This window comes from Dendropsophus ebraccatus, chromosome 1, assembly GCF_027789765.1.
Source record: "Dendropsophus ebraccatus isolate aDenEbr1 chromosome 1, aDenEbr1.pat, whole genome shotgun sequence".
Lineage (NCBI taxonomy): Eukaryota > Metazoa > Chordata > Amphibia > Anura > Hylidae > Dendropsophus > Dendropsophus ebraccatus.
Window position 1 is genome coordinate 135,394,797 of NC_091454.1, and position 18,786 is coordinate 135,413,582.

Consider the following 18,786-nt stretch of genomic DNA (forward strand, 5'->3'; position numbering starts at 1 on the left):
ATGCACAAAGATAAAAATTACTGCGACCATCGGGACCCAACAGTTGCAAGAAATCTCAGACTGGTGTGAATCCCAGTGTCTTCCATGTTAAAATATAAAAACTTTTAAGACTTGACATAATAGTCCCACAGCCTATAAAATAATCTGGCAAACTATTTCCAATGCACAGTTAAAAATCCAACATAGAATCTTACGCCAGAAATTTAAGCAATACTGTTAATTTTTTATTCATTTTGTTATATTAAAAAACCTTCAATAACATGAAACTGAAAAACTGTAGCCATTTGGTGCATCCTGTAACTATCTAGTAAATAAAGCTGAAATACTGCCTGGTGAGGTGAAACACGTCAGGCTCGAGGTTCTCCAGTGGTTTTACAGTAAAAGAATGCCTCATCAATAGGTTTTCCAGCAAGGGATTCATATTCTCAAATTGTCACTGAAAAAAAAAACTTTGGCTAGGTTGAAATATAAGTAGTTTTTACTGATTTGGAGGAGAGGACTCCATAAACTAACTACAGCGTTCATCTCCTGCAGCAGGATGGTGAGAGTCGCGAGTCGAGAACCGCTCAGCCAAGCCCCTCTTCCGGTATTGTTCTTGTGAACACCCTGACACATCAAAACTTTTGCCATGTCCCTATGACAGTGACAGTTTAAAGAGAAAGCTTTACACAACCACTTTCCATAGTGCATATAGGCAAGGGTCTACTGCTGTTAAAGCAGAAAGCTCTTACAAAGAGCTAGAGAGCATCTCTGATTTTAATGCTGTATTTCCTCTTCAGTTGCCCAGCAAATAACAGGTGACAGTAGGATGGGGTGGCTGGCAGTCAGTTTATCAATAGAGACACTTCCAAATGGGGCTGATCATCTGTATTGCATTTTTATATAGAAAACACAACGTAAAAGTTAGAAGACTTTCCTGTGATGTCTATTAGGCGATGTAAGATGTAAAATTAACTAATCGCTATTAGATACAAAATGACTGATAAGTAAATGACAACTCTTGCTTGGTGGTCTTTTCATTTATGCCTCACAAGTGATGCTGGGATATTGACAGCTTTTTGACTAGGGCATTATTATTTAAAAATACCAGTGTATTTAAAAGGGGTATTCCAGTTTTTGCAAATAAAAATTGAGAGTTACTGTCATTTAAACATTTCACGTCATCCAGACATGCTGAAGGTTTAGATCCTGGAGCGCATCTACAAAGGGCTGGGCCTCATAGCAAACTTTTGAATCCGCTTGAACTTAAAGGGAAATTTGCAGCACTCAGTAGGCTGCTTTAAGATCTCTGCTTTAAGTCGCTGATTGTAAATTTCATGGCTTCCTTTGTGGAGAGAAGCCTGTCATGTACACAGAGATATGTGGCTTGTTATAAGAGGAGGCTACATAATGATCTGTGCACCTAAGTAATCCTCACATGACCAGTAAAGGAAGAAACTTATAAGGTTCTCATTCAATGACTACAAGTAAAGATCTTAAAAACTGTGCGGAGCTAATACACAAAGTAGATAGTGTTTCCCTGAACAATAAATAAGCTTTATTTGCTAAAACCAGGAAACTACTACTACTGTATACAGCAGGGTTTTAGTAGTGTTGTCTTGCTATGGAAAGGTTGCAATCTGAGCACCTCATAGCCCAGACTGACTGATAGGTGGGAATTTCTAAGTCGGTAGCGAGGTGTAGGATTGCAGGATTAGTTGTTTAGCTCTGCTGCTATCTCAGCTTCACAGTGAATCCCTGCAAAGGAAACATGATGGGGATAAACTTATGGTTACTCAAATCTACAAATCTATTGCTGCTCCTTAACATGTCAGAGAATGCTTCAATGACTGTATTATCTGCTCTGATCCAAACAGTGGACCAAGAAAAGGACTGACAGTAGTTATTACATTCATTGCTCAGGAATACTGGAGAAGGTCTTCCCATTGAATTGGATTAGAGAACACCTCCCTTTCTAGCCACAGTTCATATGTATAATGGAAATCTTCTGGGAGTTCAAGATTTTGACCCACAACACTCTGCAAACAGTTATCTACTGGGGCAAACTCCCAGTTAGGATTCTTCTCATATCTCCGACTATTGAAACTTTCAATGTTCCCCCGCAAGGTGCACTCTTCAGCCTGGAAGTCCCAAGGTCTAGCATCTATATCTGATGGAATGAATGGAAAAAGAAAATGATCAAAATGTTATTCAACTTGACTCTGTATAACTAAAATGTGTTCACTGTGAAAAAATAAAATGTATAGATACATAGTGATACTTTCCTTGTGTTCACTGATTTGTGCAGAATTATTAGATTGCTGTAGTGGCGGTAGTCTCTGCAGCTGTTGGTATCATGGAGATTCCTGATTTTTGCCCTATTTTAACAAATGGTTCTAGATATCTGACCTGATGATTTTAGGTCTGGATCTAAAGAAACGATCAACTGATGATCATTTCATCAGCTGATTGTTGTTTTTAATGGTGCGTTTACAAAGGCAGATTTATCTGACAGATTTTGGAAGCCAAAGCCAGGGATGGATTTGAAAAGAGAAGAAATCTCAGTCTTTCCTTTATGACCTGCTCCCTGTTTATAGCCTGTTCCTGGTTTTGGCTTCCAAAATCTGTCAGATAAATCTGCCTGTGTAAATGCACCATAAGGGTCCATTTACACAGAATGATTATCTGACAGATTATCTGCCAAAGATTTGAAGCCAAAGCCAGAAACAGACTATAAACAGAGATCAGGTCATAAAGGAAAGCCTGAGATTTTCTCTCTTTTCAAATCCATTCCTGGCTTTGGCATCAGATCTTTGGCAGATAATCTGTCAGATAATCTTTCTGTGTAAATGGACCCTTATGCTAAGTTTACACGGAGCAATAATTGGCCCGATCGCACGATTAACGATTTCGAAGTAACAATTTTTTTTTTATAACGATCAGCGTTTAGACGGTACGATATATCGTATGGAAAAATCTTTTGCGATCGCGTGCTCGCAGCCCGGCCCGCCCCCCCCCGCTCGCAGCCCGTCCCCCCTGTCAACCGCAGCCCCCTGCGCAGCTCCGATCGCCACGCCGCCGCCGCTCCGATCGCCACCCCCGCTCCGATCGCCCTAATTCTAGAAGACCTGTTCTGCATTACACAGACAACCAACTGATCTGACACTGTATAATGCTCAATGTCCCCTGTAGTGGCACTGTATGGAAAATTAACACTAATCAAGGCCCTTTTACACGGGACGATTATTGTCAAAAAGCGTTGCTAGGAACACTCCTTTGGCCAATTGTCAGCCCGTGTAAAACTGTCAGCCATGAGCTGAGGAGCGGGAAAACACCAGATCCTCAGCTGATCACATGTTTTGTGTGGGGGCGTAAAAGCAATCGATTATACATCTCCCTGTGTAAACAAACAAAATCATACAGGGATTGTTCATGCAGCCTGGCTGCACGATAACTCGTGCCTTCTGAAGGCACTGCAAATGTTAATTTATGTTGCAAATTTCTCATGGAATTCCTTCTTGACATCAATAGGGATGGTAAAATCTGCACCAAATCTGCAGCACTTCCCTAGCAATTCCACAACTACTCTAAATACGAATGAATTTTCATGTGGATTGGCTTCAGACCTTTCTGCAGCAAATTAGTCTAGGGTGCTTAAAACTGACTGTAATGAGAGGGATCCTTTGTGATTGTCAAGAGAAGTAGGGATGGTTTAATTAGATTTAACTGCTTAATGGTGCGTTCACACCTACAGGATCTGCAGCTGATTTTCTGCAGCAGATTTCATTTAAATAACTGAACACAGCATCAAATCTGCTGCAGATCCTGTAGGTGTGAACGCACCCTAAAGTTTATACCCTAGTTATCCCCTATCCTATCTCTGGGAGTCTGACCACAGAGGCCCCAACCGATCCCAAAAACAGGGCGCAATCGTCCCAGCAATGGTTGAAACATCACTGATCCTGCATAACCACTGCTCCATTCATGGGGCCCTATGGGGCTGCTAAACATTTCTTTGCACTAAACTTGGAAATGTTTAGCAGTGCTATAAAGAATGAAGAATGAATGGGGCACAGGACTGAGGAGGGTCCCAGATAGGGGATAACAAGCAATCATCTAACCTCCCGCAACACAATGCTCTCCCATACAGGAAACCAGTTGGATTCTGATCCTATCTGAGGACATGAATCAACAAGTACACTTTACACCATAGAAAAATCTGTAAAGCAAGGCATTTATAAAGAAACTCCCTGTAGATTTTAACAGTGGCACAATATGTGGCTTCTGATACCTACTTACCATTGCCATAGGCCCAGTCATCATTCATTCTGTGACGCACCATTTGATAGATGGCAGACATAGTTTTCATGTTGCTTTTCCTCCACTGTCTCCCCAGGTATTTAGTCTGGAGCTTCAGTAATTTTAGCACATACAATTGCATCATTGCCTGCTTTACTTTTAGGGAACGTTTCAGAATGGGGGCAGACTTAAACACAACCAACATCTGACAAAAGAATAAGGTGTGTGTTAATAGGCATTAAAATGACAAAAAAGGTATATGTAAAGGACTACAACTACTATGAGAAGGTTTTGTATTCTTTGAAGACATGTGCCATGTTTGTGTTGTCCTAGAACTCAATATTGGATAATAGAGTGACTTATAGATGGTTAAAGGGGATTTCGGGAGTTCAGTCTTAGCATATTGCTAAGGGTTAGCCACTTAGTCATTTACATTAGACCAGAGATATGGCCAGAGACTGTATCTGTAGTGTTAAGTCCACCCCTGCCTCTTCACAGTGCCTACAAATAAAGCTATACCTACAGATAACTCTCAACCAGTATTTGTGTTGCACACCTACCATGGTGCGGGAGTGCTTCCATTTAGTAAGCTTATTTAGGATCCTCAGCAGGTTAATGCAGGTAAATAGATTTCTCCAACAGAACTGATTGTTGTCTCCTGATTCCTGCAAGGAAAAAAAAAATACATGGACATTGTTCATAAACATTTTTTTTTCCTTTACAAGACACACTCTTTATATATGTATTTAAAATCTGTTACTGTTCCGTTCACTTTAATATTTCACATGTGTCAAAGATTTTGAAGTTTTGATTGGTCAAGGTGTTCAGACCCCAACAGATTGTTAGAGCTGGGAGAAGTACTCAGCTAAGTGCTTCATCCCCCAGCTTTCTGTAATCTTTATCTCATTGCAGGAGACAGTGGTCAGCGAGATGGTACGTGAAACACTTACCTGAGTGCTTCCCATAACTCTTAACAATCTGTTAGGGTCTGAACTACAGAACTTTAGACTATTCTTGGCTGTACTCGGCTGTACCCATCATTATAAACATTTATAATAATAAACTCTTGAAATTGATCACTCATTTAGAACTGAGTTACAGAAATAAATTAACTTTGATGATATTCTAATTTGTTGAGATGTACCTGTATTGTGTTACCAGCAATTGGCCACTTGGTGGCAGCAAAAATTGTAGAGAAATACTAATATTCTGCAGTAGTTGTCATTTCCTTTAAGGGTCACCTTAACAAATGTTGGTTACATTCTATAGCCAATACTGTGTGGAATTGATGTTTAAATGCACACGCTGTTGTTTTTCACACATTTACTAGTAAAGTCAATAAAAAAACAAGGACAAACCAGACCAGCAGGGACAGAGAATACTGCAACCATAATCACAGGGGTTCATAAATGTTCAGTTCTTGACTTGTATATATGTATAGGAATACACATAATGGCCAAGAGTAAAACAGCATAAAATATCATCCTAAATATGGCCTAAGGGCCTAAACAGAGGTTGGACAGTTGCCAAGTATAAGCAGCACCCACTGTGGTGTACCGAGACCCTTCATGTATTACACAGAATTAATGTGAACAGTCACCATATAATACTACAGAGCCTCTATAGCAGCTACAGTGATTTCATCAATTTTCTTTCATTCACAGTTTGACTTTGTGAGACAACTCTTTTAAAGGGGATAGGGAATATCTCACTGATTAAGCGGGACAGGTGTCAGTTGTCCCTTAAATAAATTGAGCAGCAGTATGCATACTTGACCACCATCCTATAAAAGACCACTGTGGTCTTTTAACATGTATATAAATCATTGTTTGCCAGCCCCAGGGCGTGGAGAAGTAAGCCATGCTTACTTCTCCAAGCTCCCCATGTCCTCCTTCCTTTTCTCTGTGGCCCCAACTGACTGCAGCCACCTCTGACACTTCTAAACCCGCTTCTGCAATGACAGTCCACTCAGGCAATCACTGGCCATGGTAATGTCCTGTCTCAGTCAGAGATTGGCTCAGCGGCCTGTCACTGTAGAGATGGGTTCAGAGGTGTCAATTACAGTTCAGAAGCGCCGGCTACAGTTGCTGACACAGAGACGAGTCAGGAGAATAACGGAGGAGTGTAGAGAGGTAAGTATTATCTTTATTTTACCCCTTTAAAGCAAGGGCTGTATGGACATTGTACTGACATTGTACTCAGCCCACACAGTTATCAACCTGCTCAGTAAGCAAGAGTTTCGGCCTTAAGACTTATAAACATTGCCTGCACTTTTATTTTTTGGATAACCTGTTTAAGGGTGAGGTATCTAAAAATTGTTCATTGTATTATAATGCTGAAAATATGTTTCACATAGCCTACAATTTTCATGTAAATTTGCTTTAAAAAATGAGATGCGCAAAGAAAATGCACTAGAAAAACAAACAGTCTTTGATGACTTAAGTCCAGTGTCTGAGAGCTGAGTGATGCACTGTACACACTTGCTGGTCTAAAAGCCACCATACAGCTGTTTACTCACACAAAAAAACAATTCAAACCAGGGCTGTGGAGTCGGTAAGCCGCAGCTCCGACTCCAACTCAGACTCCTGAATTTTATCAGGACCGACACAGACTCCTGCTGCTTCATAAATGGCCAGTCATATACCAGGGAAGTCATTTATCAAACTGGCTCAGCAGCTTCTCCCTAATGTATTACATGATCCTGGGGCGACTTCTGAAACATACAAAGGAAGCTTCTCTGTGCAGTGGATGCAGCCAGTCTCCAGCCTCCATGTCCTGAACAACTCAGAACTAGACTAGATGGAGCAGGTGGTCTTTTCCTGCTGACAGTCTTCTATGTTTCTAACTAAATATTCACCATACTTAAAAAAACACTGCTAACAATGCCAGATACCTGTAATATAGAGGTCAGCCATAGTGATATACAGGGGGTCACACATAGTGATATAGAAGGTCACTGTGGGGGCACGCAATAGCACGCACACACACAGCCTGCTGCAGCCATAGCATACACACACCCCCACACAGCCTGCTGCAGCTATAGCACACACACAGCCTGCTGCAGCCATAGCACACATACACACAGCCTGCTGCAGCATACACACACAGCCTGCTGTAGTCATAGCACACACACAGCCTACTGCAGCCATAGAACACTGAAGAAAAACACAATCTTCTCCCAGAGAGAAAACCCCACACTGAGGACAGAAGTTATACCTACACTACTTAGGTCTTCTCCTCCTCCTCTATATTACACAGGATATCTTCATGTTACACTGCTGCTCATATATAGTCATTGAGCATCCAGGAAGAGAACAGCACCGATCTCCCCCCACACAATGGACTCTTCCAGTTCAGAAACAAACTGCCAAATAGTGACCAACAACTTTTCCATGACCACCCTTATGTAATAGGGCCAGTGTCCTATTAGAATGTTGATTATAATATATATTCATGAGCAAAACTTGTAAGATTCATATCAAAATTCAATTCTACAATTTTTAAAGAGGACCTGTCATCCCCCGTGCCGGGGTGACAGGTTCCCTTTAAAGATTTTTTTAAAGCTGGAGTTGGAACATTTTTTTCCGACTCCAATCAAAACTAGCTCCGACTCCACAGCCCGGATTCAAACAAACAAGAGTTGCTGTCATCTACAGATCTCTTACCAGGCTTTCAGCTGTTAATTCAGGCAACTCATGGACAACACAAGATGGGAAATCCAGAATCGAAATACTAGAAAACAAATTAAGCAGAAACACAAAAATAAAACATATTCAGCTTATTTTGAAATTTAACATTTATAAATCTATGAATTCCTACCACTATAAAGGGTTTCAGGAAATAATGTAAAAAACAAACAGGAAAACCATTCACCTGATAAATCCCTCATCATTCCAGGAGCATCAGCCAGTGTTAGTTTAATGTGCCGCAGCAATGATGTGCCAATGAACGCCCCTAGCTACAGTACATGCGACCACACCTTAAAACTAGGCACCCTGGCAGTTACTCTTGTAGCCACAGACTACAGGCCTGCGGTCACAGATCTCTCTCCAGCTTAGTTTTGGCTCTTTGACGGACGTCACTCAAGCGCCTCTTGCAGAGCGAGAAAGCAAAGGAAATGCTGGCGGACTGCACAGGTTAAAAGCTGCAGTATACCATGACAACATGACAATCACAGAAGCTGTATATAGTGCAGTCACTGATAGTTACGGAGCGCTTGTAGGACTTGTACAGATTGTGTAAGTGTAGAGAACCATATGGGTTCCTCTTTGGTTATCAAAGTTGGGAGGTATGTGCTGGTTACAGGGCCAGTCTCGGACATATCACATCTAAAACTACCTGTGTAAACTCTAAGCTCTTATTGAGTGTGCTTATTGCCCTAACCATAAGCTACTTGCTTGGTCAAAATTTTGTTTGATGACCTCTACAGTAAAGTGCATCACCAGTCATTAAAGGGTTCATATGTCAAATCAGTGTGAATAACTATAATCACCATGGCAACCGTAAACTGTGAGGACAATCACTATGCCATACAGAAGGTTCCATATAAAAAAGGCACGCTGTCTGGGTCACTGTCATTTTGGATGCACCTAGGGACTTTGAGCATGACAACGTTACTCTGCCCGACCCTTGACATAATTTGGAGGTTCGAGCAGGGGAAATGGGGGTCATCTGCTTTAGGCTACCTCTTTAACCAAATCTTCACCACAGGTTGACTTGAATATGAAAGATAGAAATGGTACTTCCACTTAGCCATTAATAAGGTGACAGGTACGGCTGCCAGATCTCTCTCACACATCCAGTTTAGTATATTTATAGTCTATTTTTGTTATGTTCTTGTCTGTAAATCAACCAACAAAACACAGTTATCACTGAACTCAAGGAGAACAGTGAAAAAAATTCCAATGAAGTACTCAATCAAGAGTCTCCACTGATGCCCCCAAAAATTTAAATATGCAAAACAGGAGTCCGTGGAACCTCAGTTGCGAGTCTCAAAACACGGGATAGCCAGATATCACTAGCCTGTTGCCACGGGGTGCCTCCATGATAGGGAGAGCACCACACCACCCTGATAAATCCTTAAGTCCCACTCGGTTGCGAGTATTGGAACATAAATAGGGAAACACCAGGGTGGCCACTTTTTGTCAATGTCTAACTCAAGGTGCGAGTATTGCGATCATGACAAGGGCTTAAATCAGATAAAATGTACAACATCTTAAACTATGTTATATGTGTATTACCCTCTAAGGTCAGGGGCAAATCTCCAGCCATGCCTCCCTCGAGGTTTCCTCCACAGGGGTTTTTACCTCACCTGTGTGCTGGAGGGTGACTCCAGTCAGGGGTCTGCTGTTTTTTAGTTTCATGTCATTTTTAAATAAAATTGTGTTTGTGTTGTTTGGTTTAATGTTGCTTGGGAGTTGGGGCTCAATCACATATTGCAGTCATAAAGTCTGACATCTGCCCACTAAAGACCTCCTTGTCCTATCTTCAGCAAGGGAAAGGCTGATATCCCATTATGAGCTCACCATTGAAACTGGATATTAAGGGAGAGCCCATTTACTTCAATACCTGGGTGGACAGTGGAGGAGGCTGTTTTGAACACTGGGTATCATGCTGGTATCATTATGTTAATGTATGTATGCTGTGATACTACAGGCAGCCTAATGACATGTGAGTAATTAACGGAACTGTCCCTAACCCTTGCAGGGGAAACATTTGTTCTCTATCAAGGTGTTAAATCTCTAAATCTTGGGGCGTGGCCATAGAAACAGAGAATTGTCGGCAGAAAAAAAAAGAGCAATTGGTCCATCTAGTATGCCTTTTTAGTATCTCCCTTCCTATTATTTTAAGATAGATATATGTTTATTAGAGATGAGCGAACCGTGTTCGAGTCGATCCGAACCCGAACGTTCTGCATTTGATTAGCGGTGGCTGCTGAACTTGGATAAAGCTCTAAGGCTGTCTGGAAAACATGGATACAGCCAATGACTATATCCATGTTTTCCACATAGCCTTAGGGCTTTATCCAAGTTCAGCGGCCACCGCTAATCAAATGCCGAAAGTACGGGTTCGGATCGACTCGAGCATGCTCGAGGTTCGCTCATCTATAATGTTTATCAAAGGCAGGTTTAAATTCTGTTATTGTAGCTTTACCAACCACATCTGCTGAAAGTTTGTTCCAAGCATCTACTACCCTCAGTAAAGCAATATTTTCTCATATTGCTTCTGATCTTTCTTCTAACTAACCTCTCACTGTGTCCTCTTGTTCTTGCACCCGCTGGACCCCTGTGGGTCCCGCTCTGTACCAGCATATAAATCATCCTGTGGGCAGTTAAATAGCAGCATCTCTCTCTCTAAAGGCCCCAAAGTTGGTGCATTTGAAATGATGGGCAGTGCGACTAGGAAGCACAAAATAGCGTGTGGCCGGGAAAGCCAAGATGCCCAGGCTATGCTGCCTGCTACACGATGTCCCTCCATATAGTTGACAGCTGGGACCACTGCAAAACTGGGACCAGCGGCAGAGTGCAGCTATAATATGGAGCAAGTTTCAACAACAGAGGGAGCTCTTTACATCGTGTATACACTGATCTACAGCAGGTATGGCAAATGCTATGCACATGTATCAGACACGACAAGAATTTGCATAAATGAGAACCCTGTGAAAAACTGCTGTCATAAGGACTTCCAAAACTGAACAAAGAAACAGAAGCCTGATCTGTTCACCTTATGACCTTATGATACTGTGGAAAATATAAAATAACATGTTAAGGCGGCTTCTCTAATAAACCACATTATAATTATTATTATAGTTTGCATGTCAATCCCACCGCCCCTCACTTGTCAGAAGGGAAAAACAGGTACAACTATTTACTGTGTATGTGAGTAAATGAAATATCAGCAAATATGCAGCCTCTGCTCCTACCTGTTCTTGGCGCAGATGTAGGACATAATGTTCTGGTTGAAGAATTTCAGGATCAGAGGGATGCAGTTTGCGAACACCAGGTGCTGGGAGACGTACTCAAACTGCAAAACAGGAATGTTACATAATGCAAGTAACCACAAACTGCAATACCACTAGGCCACCAGTATACAGTGAGGTGGAATGGGCATCCTTCTGAATTCTTAAAGTGAATCTTTCACCTGAAAATAGGGGAATTTCAGGAAAGACTATAACCCAAAACCTGATTTACGAAATTGTGTATAGCTTGCCATAACTGGGACATTTGAGGACATGTCCACCATAAGCATTAAAGAGCTCATGCTATTTTGGCATCTCTATGGGAGAGGCACCAGGGAATATCTTAGATAAACGATATGGTGTTAAATGCCACCTATACATGACCTTCCTAGGTCATGGGTCTCAAACTCGCGGCCCACGGGCCAACTGCGGCCCTCGGGACGCTAGTTTGCGGCCCCCAACTCAATGGTAAGTTTACTGTAAGTGCGGCCCGGGGGTGCTCCGGCAGAGAGCTGCACTGCACATGCAACTACAAATAGAAGGTAGATGTGCCGTTTTTCTGCCGGAGTGCCCCGTCCTCCTCCCGGGCTCCGGCAGAGGGCTGGGTCCCTTCCGGAGGCATTGCTCCCACCTAGCCAGAATCCTGCTCCACACTGATGAGGGGCAACACCCCGAAACAGCTGTATGTGGATGGATACCTGGCCTTGGTTTTTCCCTTGTCATTACATTGACTTATAGGGCCACTTAACATGGTGGTTTCCTTACAAGAGCCACCCCTTGGCTGGGTCCTTCCCGGAGGGATAACTGGCTAGTCCTGTGTTTCGAGACTCTTTGATGAGGCTCCATGGGTTCTTCTTTTGCATATTTATGTTTCCCAGGGGGCAATGCACCTAGGACTTCACTGCTTTGAGCGCTTTCACTGGCAGCCGGCAGTGTTGTCGTTTGGCTGGTCTCCCTGAGATCAGCGATCTGTTTCTCTTATAGTTCTGTGTGTGTGGGAGGGCTGGGAGTGATAGTTCTGTGTGTGGGTGGGAGGGCTGGGAGTAATAGTTCTGTGTATGGAGGAGGGCTGGGAGTGATAGTTCTGTGTGTGGGGGAGAGGTAGGGGTTTTAACAGATGAAAAAAAATAAAAACATTTGATGACATTGGAATGTTTTTGTAAGAGCTTTTCTTGTGGAAAATCTGATGCGGCCCAGCCTCACCCAGACTCTACCTCCAGCGGCCCCCAGGTAAATTTGAGTTTGAGACCCCTGCTCTAGGTGATTCACACATCTCGACAGTGCATGTGGTATTCTATAACAGTTCATCCATTGTTCCTTTGTGATTGTTTTCCCATTTTGAAATAAATGCTAGACGAGCCGGGGGGGGGGGGGGGGGGGGGGGGTATGGTGAAGCCAACTAATGTTGTTAGTTTTTTGGGGTCAGGGAAAAAATCTTTTCACATAGAGATCGGCAGCGGGTTCCCCATAGTCAGTCCATTCACAAAGTGCCCTATCTGTAGCTACTTAAAGGACAAGTGCCATGAAAAACTTTTTCCCAGTAATTGAAGCACATTACAAAGTTATATAACTCTGTAATATGCTTCAATCACCTATCTGCCTCCCTTCCCTGTCTTTTACCCCCCTCCACCCCCCACCAGGAAGTGTCCTGACTCACACAGACCTGATTACTGTAGTCACCGTCACCAAGCATCAGCAGGAGGGCTGCTCTAGGTCCTGTTAAAGCAGCCTCCCCCTCCTTGTCAGGTGACTCTGCTTGCTCAGCTTATCTTCTCTAGTGACATGACTCCTTCACTGAGTCCAGGGCAGCAGGAGAGAGGGTATGAGGGGAGGGGGGAGCTGCCTATGTGCCGGAGTCAGTCGGAGGGAAGATAAGCAAGTGAGATGTGACAAGTGATGGCTTGCAGTTGTTCAGCCAATGGAAGCTGAGCAAGCCTGTCACCTGACAAGGCAGGGGAGGAGGGAGGCTAGTGTAACAGGAGAAGGAGCTGAGAGAAGAGCTTGGTGAGGGTGACGACAGTAATCAGGTCTGTGTGAGTCAGGACACTTCCTGGTGGGGGGTGGAGGGGGGAAAAGACAGGGAAGGGAGGCAGATAGGTGATTGAAGCATATTACACAGTTATATAACTTTGTAATGTGCTTCAATTACTGGGAAAAAGTTTTTCATGGCACTTGTCCTTTAAGAAAAATCTTAGGGATATTTGGTAATCCTATGAGATTTTTCAAAAATGAGTTGGGTACTTTAATATAGTTGAACCTAGGTAAGTATGCCTTGAGATATCCATACTCTGAGATCTAAGCCAAGTACGAGCTGTTGGATCGCCTCCAATGGTAAATTAAATAATCTTAGAGGTAATATCCCCATCTGAATTGTAATCTTGGGCCAAACAGTAAGTGTGGCACATATCTTAGGGAATAACTTGCCCATCTTACTTACTATAGTGTTACCAGGTACTATGCTAGTCCATAACAGAAAGTAAGGAGGATGTGAACCTATTATACGGGTTTTTATATTTAGCCAATGCTTAAGTGTGTCTCCCATTATCCAGTGCTTGGCCTGATCCAGGATTTAAGCACAATAATAATTTCTTACCAAGGGGCACCCCAAGTCTCTGTCCGACAGTGCTATTCACAAGGTATCGATTTTGACTCTAGCTTTTTGTCCCTTCCACACAAAGCCTATAATAATTTTCTTTAGGCGAGCTAATATAATCTGCGGGAACAAGACAGGAAGAATCCTGAAATTTGCTGAGGCAACGCGGTCCACCTAAGACAGTGGAAGCTTAGCATAAGACTCCACCTCTCTAGCCATTGTTGCAATTAGTTGGGTGCAATTGGCCGGAATCAGTGATTTAAGAGGAAAGGGAAGTATAATATCCAAGTATGGTATCTGCCCATTCGTCCAGGTAGTTAGATTGTAGAGACGCCTGAATTTGTGGTGGGATACCCATATTTAAAATCAGTGATTTAGTTGTGTTTACCTTATACAAACTAACCATGCCAAACTCTTTCAGTATTAGGTCAAGAGCCTTAAAGGATTCCATTGGGGATGGCAAGAATAGAATAACATCATCCACAAAGAGTCCTATTCTATGGTTTGTTGACGTAATTTTAATGCCCATTATATTAGGAGATGTTCTTATTATTTGTGCCAATGGCTACATGACAAGAGTAAAAATCATCGGGGACAGCAGGTAATAGAAAAATCATTACAAAAAGGTGTCAAGATGTATAAACCCTAGCAGAGAGAATTGTGTAAAGAGCCACTACGGCCGTTAGAAAAATTTTGGTTTGGCTGAAATTTCCTAACACCTGACATAAGTATCCCCAATGAACCCGGTCGAAAGCCTTCTCCACATCCGTGAGGAGCAGAGAAGGCATTCACCTCGTACTGTCCAAGGTTTGCCTTTCTTTAGTGAAGCCCACCTGGTCTATGTGTATAATCTGAGGCAAAAAAACCCTCCATAAGTTGAAGGGACAAAATTTTGGAACATAACCTTAAATCTGCGTTTAGCAGTGAAATTAGCCTAAATTGGAGGGAATATCCAGAGTTTTCCCAGGTTTTGGTAAGGTCATGATCAATGCTTGAAACATTTCTTTCAAAAGTGAACCCTTGGTCATGATATCATAAAAATTCTAGATAGGTAGGAGGCTAGTTTCATACTGCATAGTCTGTACAGTCTGTTAGTTAGGCCATCTGGACCCGGAGCCTTATTTGTCTTAAGAGATTTGAGACTGATAGTACCTCAGAATCTGTAATTGGGTTGGAAATATCCTCCAATTGCGGAGTGGGGGGGGGGGGGGGGGGGGGGAGTTCATTTGTCTAAAAATGAGGGTATAAAGAGGAGTAGTAGGTTGGTGCTTCTCTGGATCATCGGCTAAATTGTATAGGGACTTTAATTATTCAGCCAACACATTAAAGATGCCTTGGGTGTCGGAGAGAAAATAATCTGATATGGTCTGTTCCGTAGCTATTTTATATTTGGGATGCCTTAATATTATGTAGTTATTCAACCTCCATGGACTATCATTTGTTTATGTATAAGTCTATGTATATTGATATTGTGGAATGCTTCACCCATGTGATGGAGCTTATTTTAGAGGATTCTATTCTGGTAAATAGTGTCCTATCTACTACAAAGTCTATCCGTGTATAGACTTTATGATTTTTTTTTATGACACTAATTTTTTGCCTTGGTGGACATCTCAAATATATGTCGTAAGTTCTGATCCAAATATACAGTGGTGCCTTGGATTACGAGCATAATTCGTTCCGGGACCGTGCTTGTAATCCAAATCCACTCTTATACCAAAGCAAATTTTCCCATAAGAAATCATTGAAATGTAGACAATTGGTTCCACACCCCAAAAATCATTTTATAATCATTATAGCAGCAGTGTGTATAGCTGAGTGTGAGTGCAAGCACATTATAGCAGCAGTGTGTATAGCTGAGTGTGAGTGCAAGCACATTATAGCAGCAGTGTGTATAGCTGAGTGTGAGTGCAAGCACATTATAGCAGCAGTGTGTATAGCTAAGTGTGAGTGCAGGAACATTATAGCAGGAATGGAGAGGATGGGAAACACAAGGACTGACAGAGACTGCAGGGAGTATGGAGTAAGGAATGAGCAGGGCAGATGTGGACGCAGTATAGCAGCACTCTCTGTCTGGGGAGAGAGGGGTTACAGCTATAAAGAGATTACCCCCACAGTCCTGTTCCCTGATGCAAGCCCCAGCCTGAAGTGGATCTGCTATAAATTGGAAGGTGAGAAAGACTTCCTGGGTCAGAGTACTGTGCTGCAGACCCCGCTATGCAGGCCATGCCCCTCCCCCACTCACGCTCCCACCCAATACCAGGAGCTCTTAATCCAAAGCAATGCTCTTAAACCAAGTCACAATTTTGAAAAACTGTGAGCTCTTCTTGCAAAACGCTCTTAAACCAAGTTACTCTTAAACCAAGGTACCACTGTATACTGCTTTCCAGCCCTTACCTGGCTGGATGAGCTTATTTCTTTCTTTTTTTTAACTCGTTTTTTATTAGGAGTTGCATAATAAAATTACATGAACAAAGTTCACACAATATACATGTGACAAATATAAGCACAAAAAGGTGAGGTATGCGTTAGAACCCCGCCCACTAGCAAGAGTCCAGGATACAGTCCTTCCAGGACAACCACAGAAACAAATGTAAACAAAAGTAAACAGCGGATTAACATGTTCCATATACAAAGGGAGTGAGGTGTTTCTCCATACACAGAGGAGCTATATTACGTATTCGTAGGTACTTCAAATTCTGAAATAAGTGTCAGGGGGGATTGACACCAAGAGTCCCAGACTTTCCCCAAATTTGTTGGGGCAACCTCTATGTTTAAAAATCAAGTGTTTATAAGACAATACTGAACTAACTATAGAGATCCACATAGGGAGTGCAGGTGGTCTCTTGTCTATCCATCGCAACGTAATGGCCTTGCGCGCAAGGAACAAGGTTTCTCACAGAAAAATTATATTGTCACGGGTCCACACCTTCTCACTCAATGCACCAAAAAGACACACTGTAGGATCAAGAGGCACTTGCATAGGACACATGGCAGTGAGAGTATCCACCACCTCCTTCCAGAAGGCCTGCAGACAGGGGCAAGCCCAAATCATATGCCAAAAATCGTCCGGCTTCATTTGACATTTGGGACATGTAGGCGCAGGTATCCTGCCCATACGATGCAGACGTATAGGAGTCAGGTAACTTTGATGTATAATATACGGATGAGCTGATTTTTTACACCTACTCTACCTCCTTAATTGCTATCTAGCTTGTATTCTACTCTATGGTTGCCACCCTCTTCCTACAGACCATTTTACTTATATGCATGGGAAAAGGAATTGGGGGTAACTTTCTTGCCAAAAGAAGTAACCACACTAGCCTCTCACTCTCATGTGTTTTAAAATCCAAAAGAGTTCATACAAGTTGTACTCTAGATGGTAGAAAACTCGTCCTGTTTAGGGCAGGTCTGTCTCCGTCTGGCTTAAGTTGGCGATGTAACCAAGCCGCCGGCTCTAACTTGGATAAAGCTCTAAGGTTGTCTGGAAAACATGGATATAGTCATTGGCTGTATCCATAGCCTTAGGGCTTTATCCAAGTTCAGCAGCCACCGCTAATCAAATGCCGAAAGTTCGGGTCCGGATCGACTCGAGCATACTCGAGGTTTGCTCATCTCTAACCTTCAGCCCTTACTGTGGCTCCCATCAAAAAATTTCAGCTGCAATGGAACTCGATGGATCCCTCTAGTATACCAGACTGGGAGGCTAGATTTGACCAACTGGTGGGACTTGAGTTGGTTAGTTGGGGCAGAGGCACACACGAGCAATTCCCTTAACATTTAGCAACCCTGCCTCACCTGAGATTATGTATAACAAAATAGTTGCTATCATTTATAGGTTTATGTGGACACTCAATAACAAACAAGACCAATGGAATGTTAGTTGGTTATGTTTCTTTATTCCCCCCTTGCATTGTTCACCCTGCCTACTAAAAAAAGTTAATGTCAGCTCACCCAGACTCAGCCATTTAAACTTGAGGTTTATGGATGTGGACCTCCTGAAATTGAAGCTCGTAGGGTAATATTGCGGGCCGCCACCCGGTAAGTCTCCGAAAACGAGACTTTTGGAGACTCACATTGCCTACTACCATTGTAAGGCTTCATAATTTACTCTCAAAGCTAAGACCTTGTGTGTTGCTACTTATTATATCTGTATCATGTACTGTCTTTCTGTACTACCGCTTTGTCTGATGGGACTGCTATTCTATGTTTATAACTGAAAACTCTAATCTCTAATAAAAACATGTTTTTTAAAAAAAACTAAATCCTGAAGAACCCCTTTAACCAGACTATCTTTGCTTATACATAATGGTGGTATATGTAATAAGCTTTTGGACATTAAAAGGGGTCAGCTGGTTGTTTTCTAATGTTAGTATAATTCCTATAGTATATGTGCAATCCACGATACTTCATGAGCTGCTAGTTATGTATTTCCTACTGGATCTGTCTATCTCCTATCTATCATCTATCTACTATTTATCTCTCATCTTCTATCTACCCCATCTTATTTTATCTATCTAACAGTGGGGTGGCAAAATCCAGCACACCCAACCCTTGTGTCTACTGACATCATCGGTAGGTGGACAGTTGGGAGGCGGCCATACACCTTATATTACAGGCCAAACCTGCTGGCATGTTTAGCCAACTTTAGTGTAAAGTGTATAGACACCTTTAGGTACAATTGCAACTTCATAATGGTGCAAGCACAACAAGGGGGGGGCGTCAAATCTGTTTGGGGGTGCTTGTCAAAAGTGTCAAGGGCTAAGCAGTAGAGGGAGGGTTCAGTGCAAATCCCCATAGAAAACCTATCCTGCCCTCCAGACTGGAAAGAACACCACTTTCTGCAGGACACACAGCGGCTAAGTACTGGAAGACTTGAGATTTTTTTTAATAGAAGTACATTACAAATCTTTGCCACTTTCTGACACCAATTAATTTGAAAGAAATTTTTTGTGAA

General features: G+C 42.4%; 1 protein-coding gene across 1 annotated transcript in view; it reads right to left on the bottom strand.

The window, feature by feature from the left end:
- Nucleotides 1-202: 202 nt before the first annotated feature.
- STRIP2 (striatin interacting protein 2) overlaps nucleotides 203-18,786 on the bottom strand; it is a 43,559-nt gene continuing 24,975 nt past the window's right edge. Inside the window, exons 17-21 of the mRNA XM_069979272.1 lie at nucleotides 11,201-11,301; nucleotides 7,944-8,010; nucleotides 4,839-4,943; nucleotides 4,279-4,483; nucleotides 203-2,149 (exon numbers count right to left, since the gene is read on the bottom strand). Of these exons, the coding sequence (XP_069835373.1) occupies nucleotides 1,899-2,149; nucleotides 4,279-4,483; nucleotides 4,839-4,943; nucleotides 7,944-8,010; nucleotides 11,201-11,301 (729 nt within the window). The 3' untranslated portion in view covers nucleotides 203-1,898. The remainder of the gene's footprint in view (nucleotides 2,150-4,278; nucleotides 4,484-4,838; nucleotides 4,944-7,943; nucleotides 8,011-11,200; nucleotides 11,302-18,786) is intronic.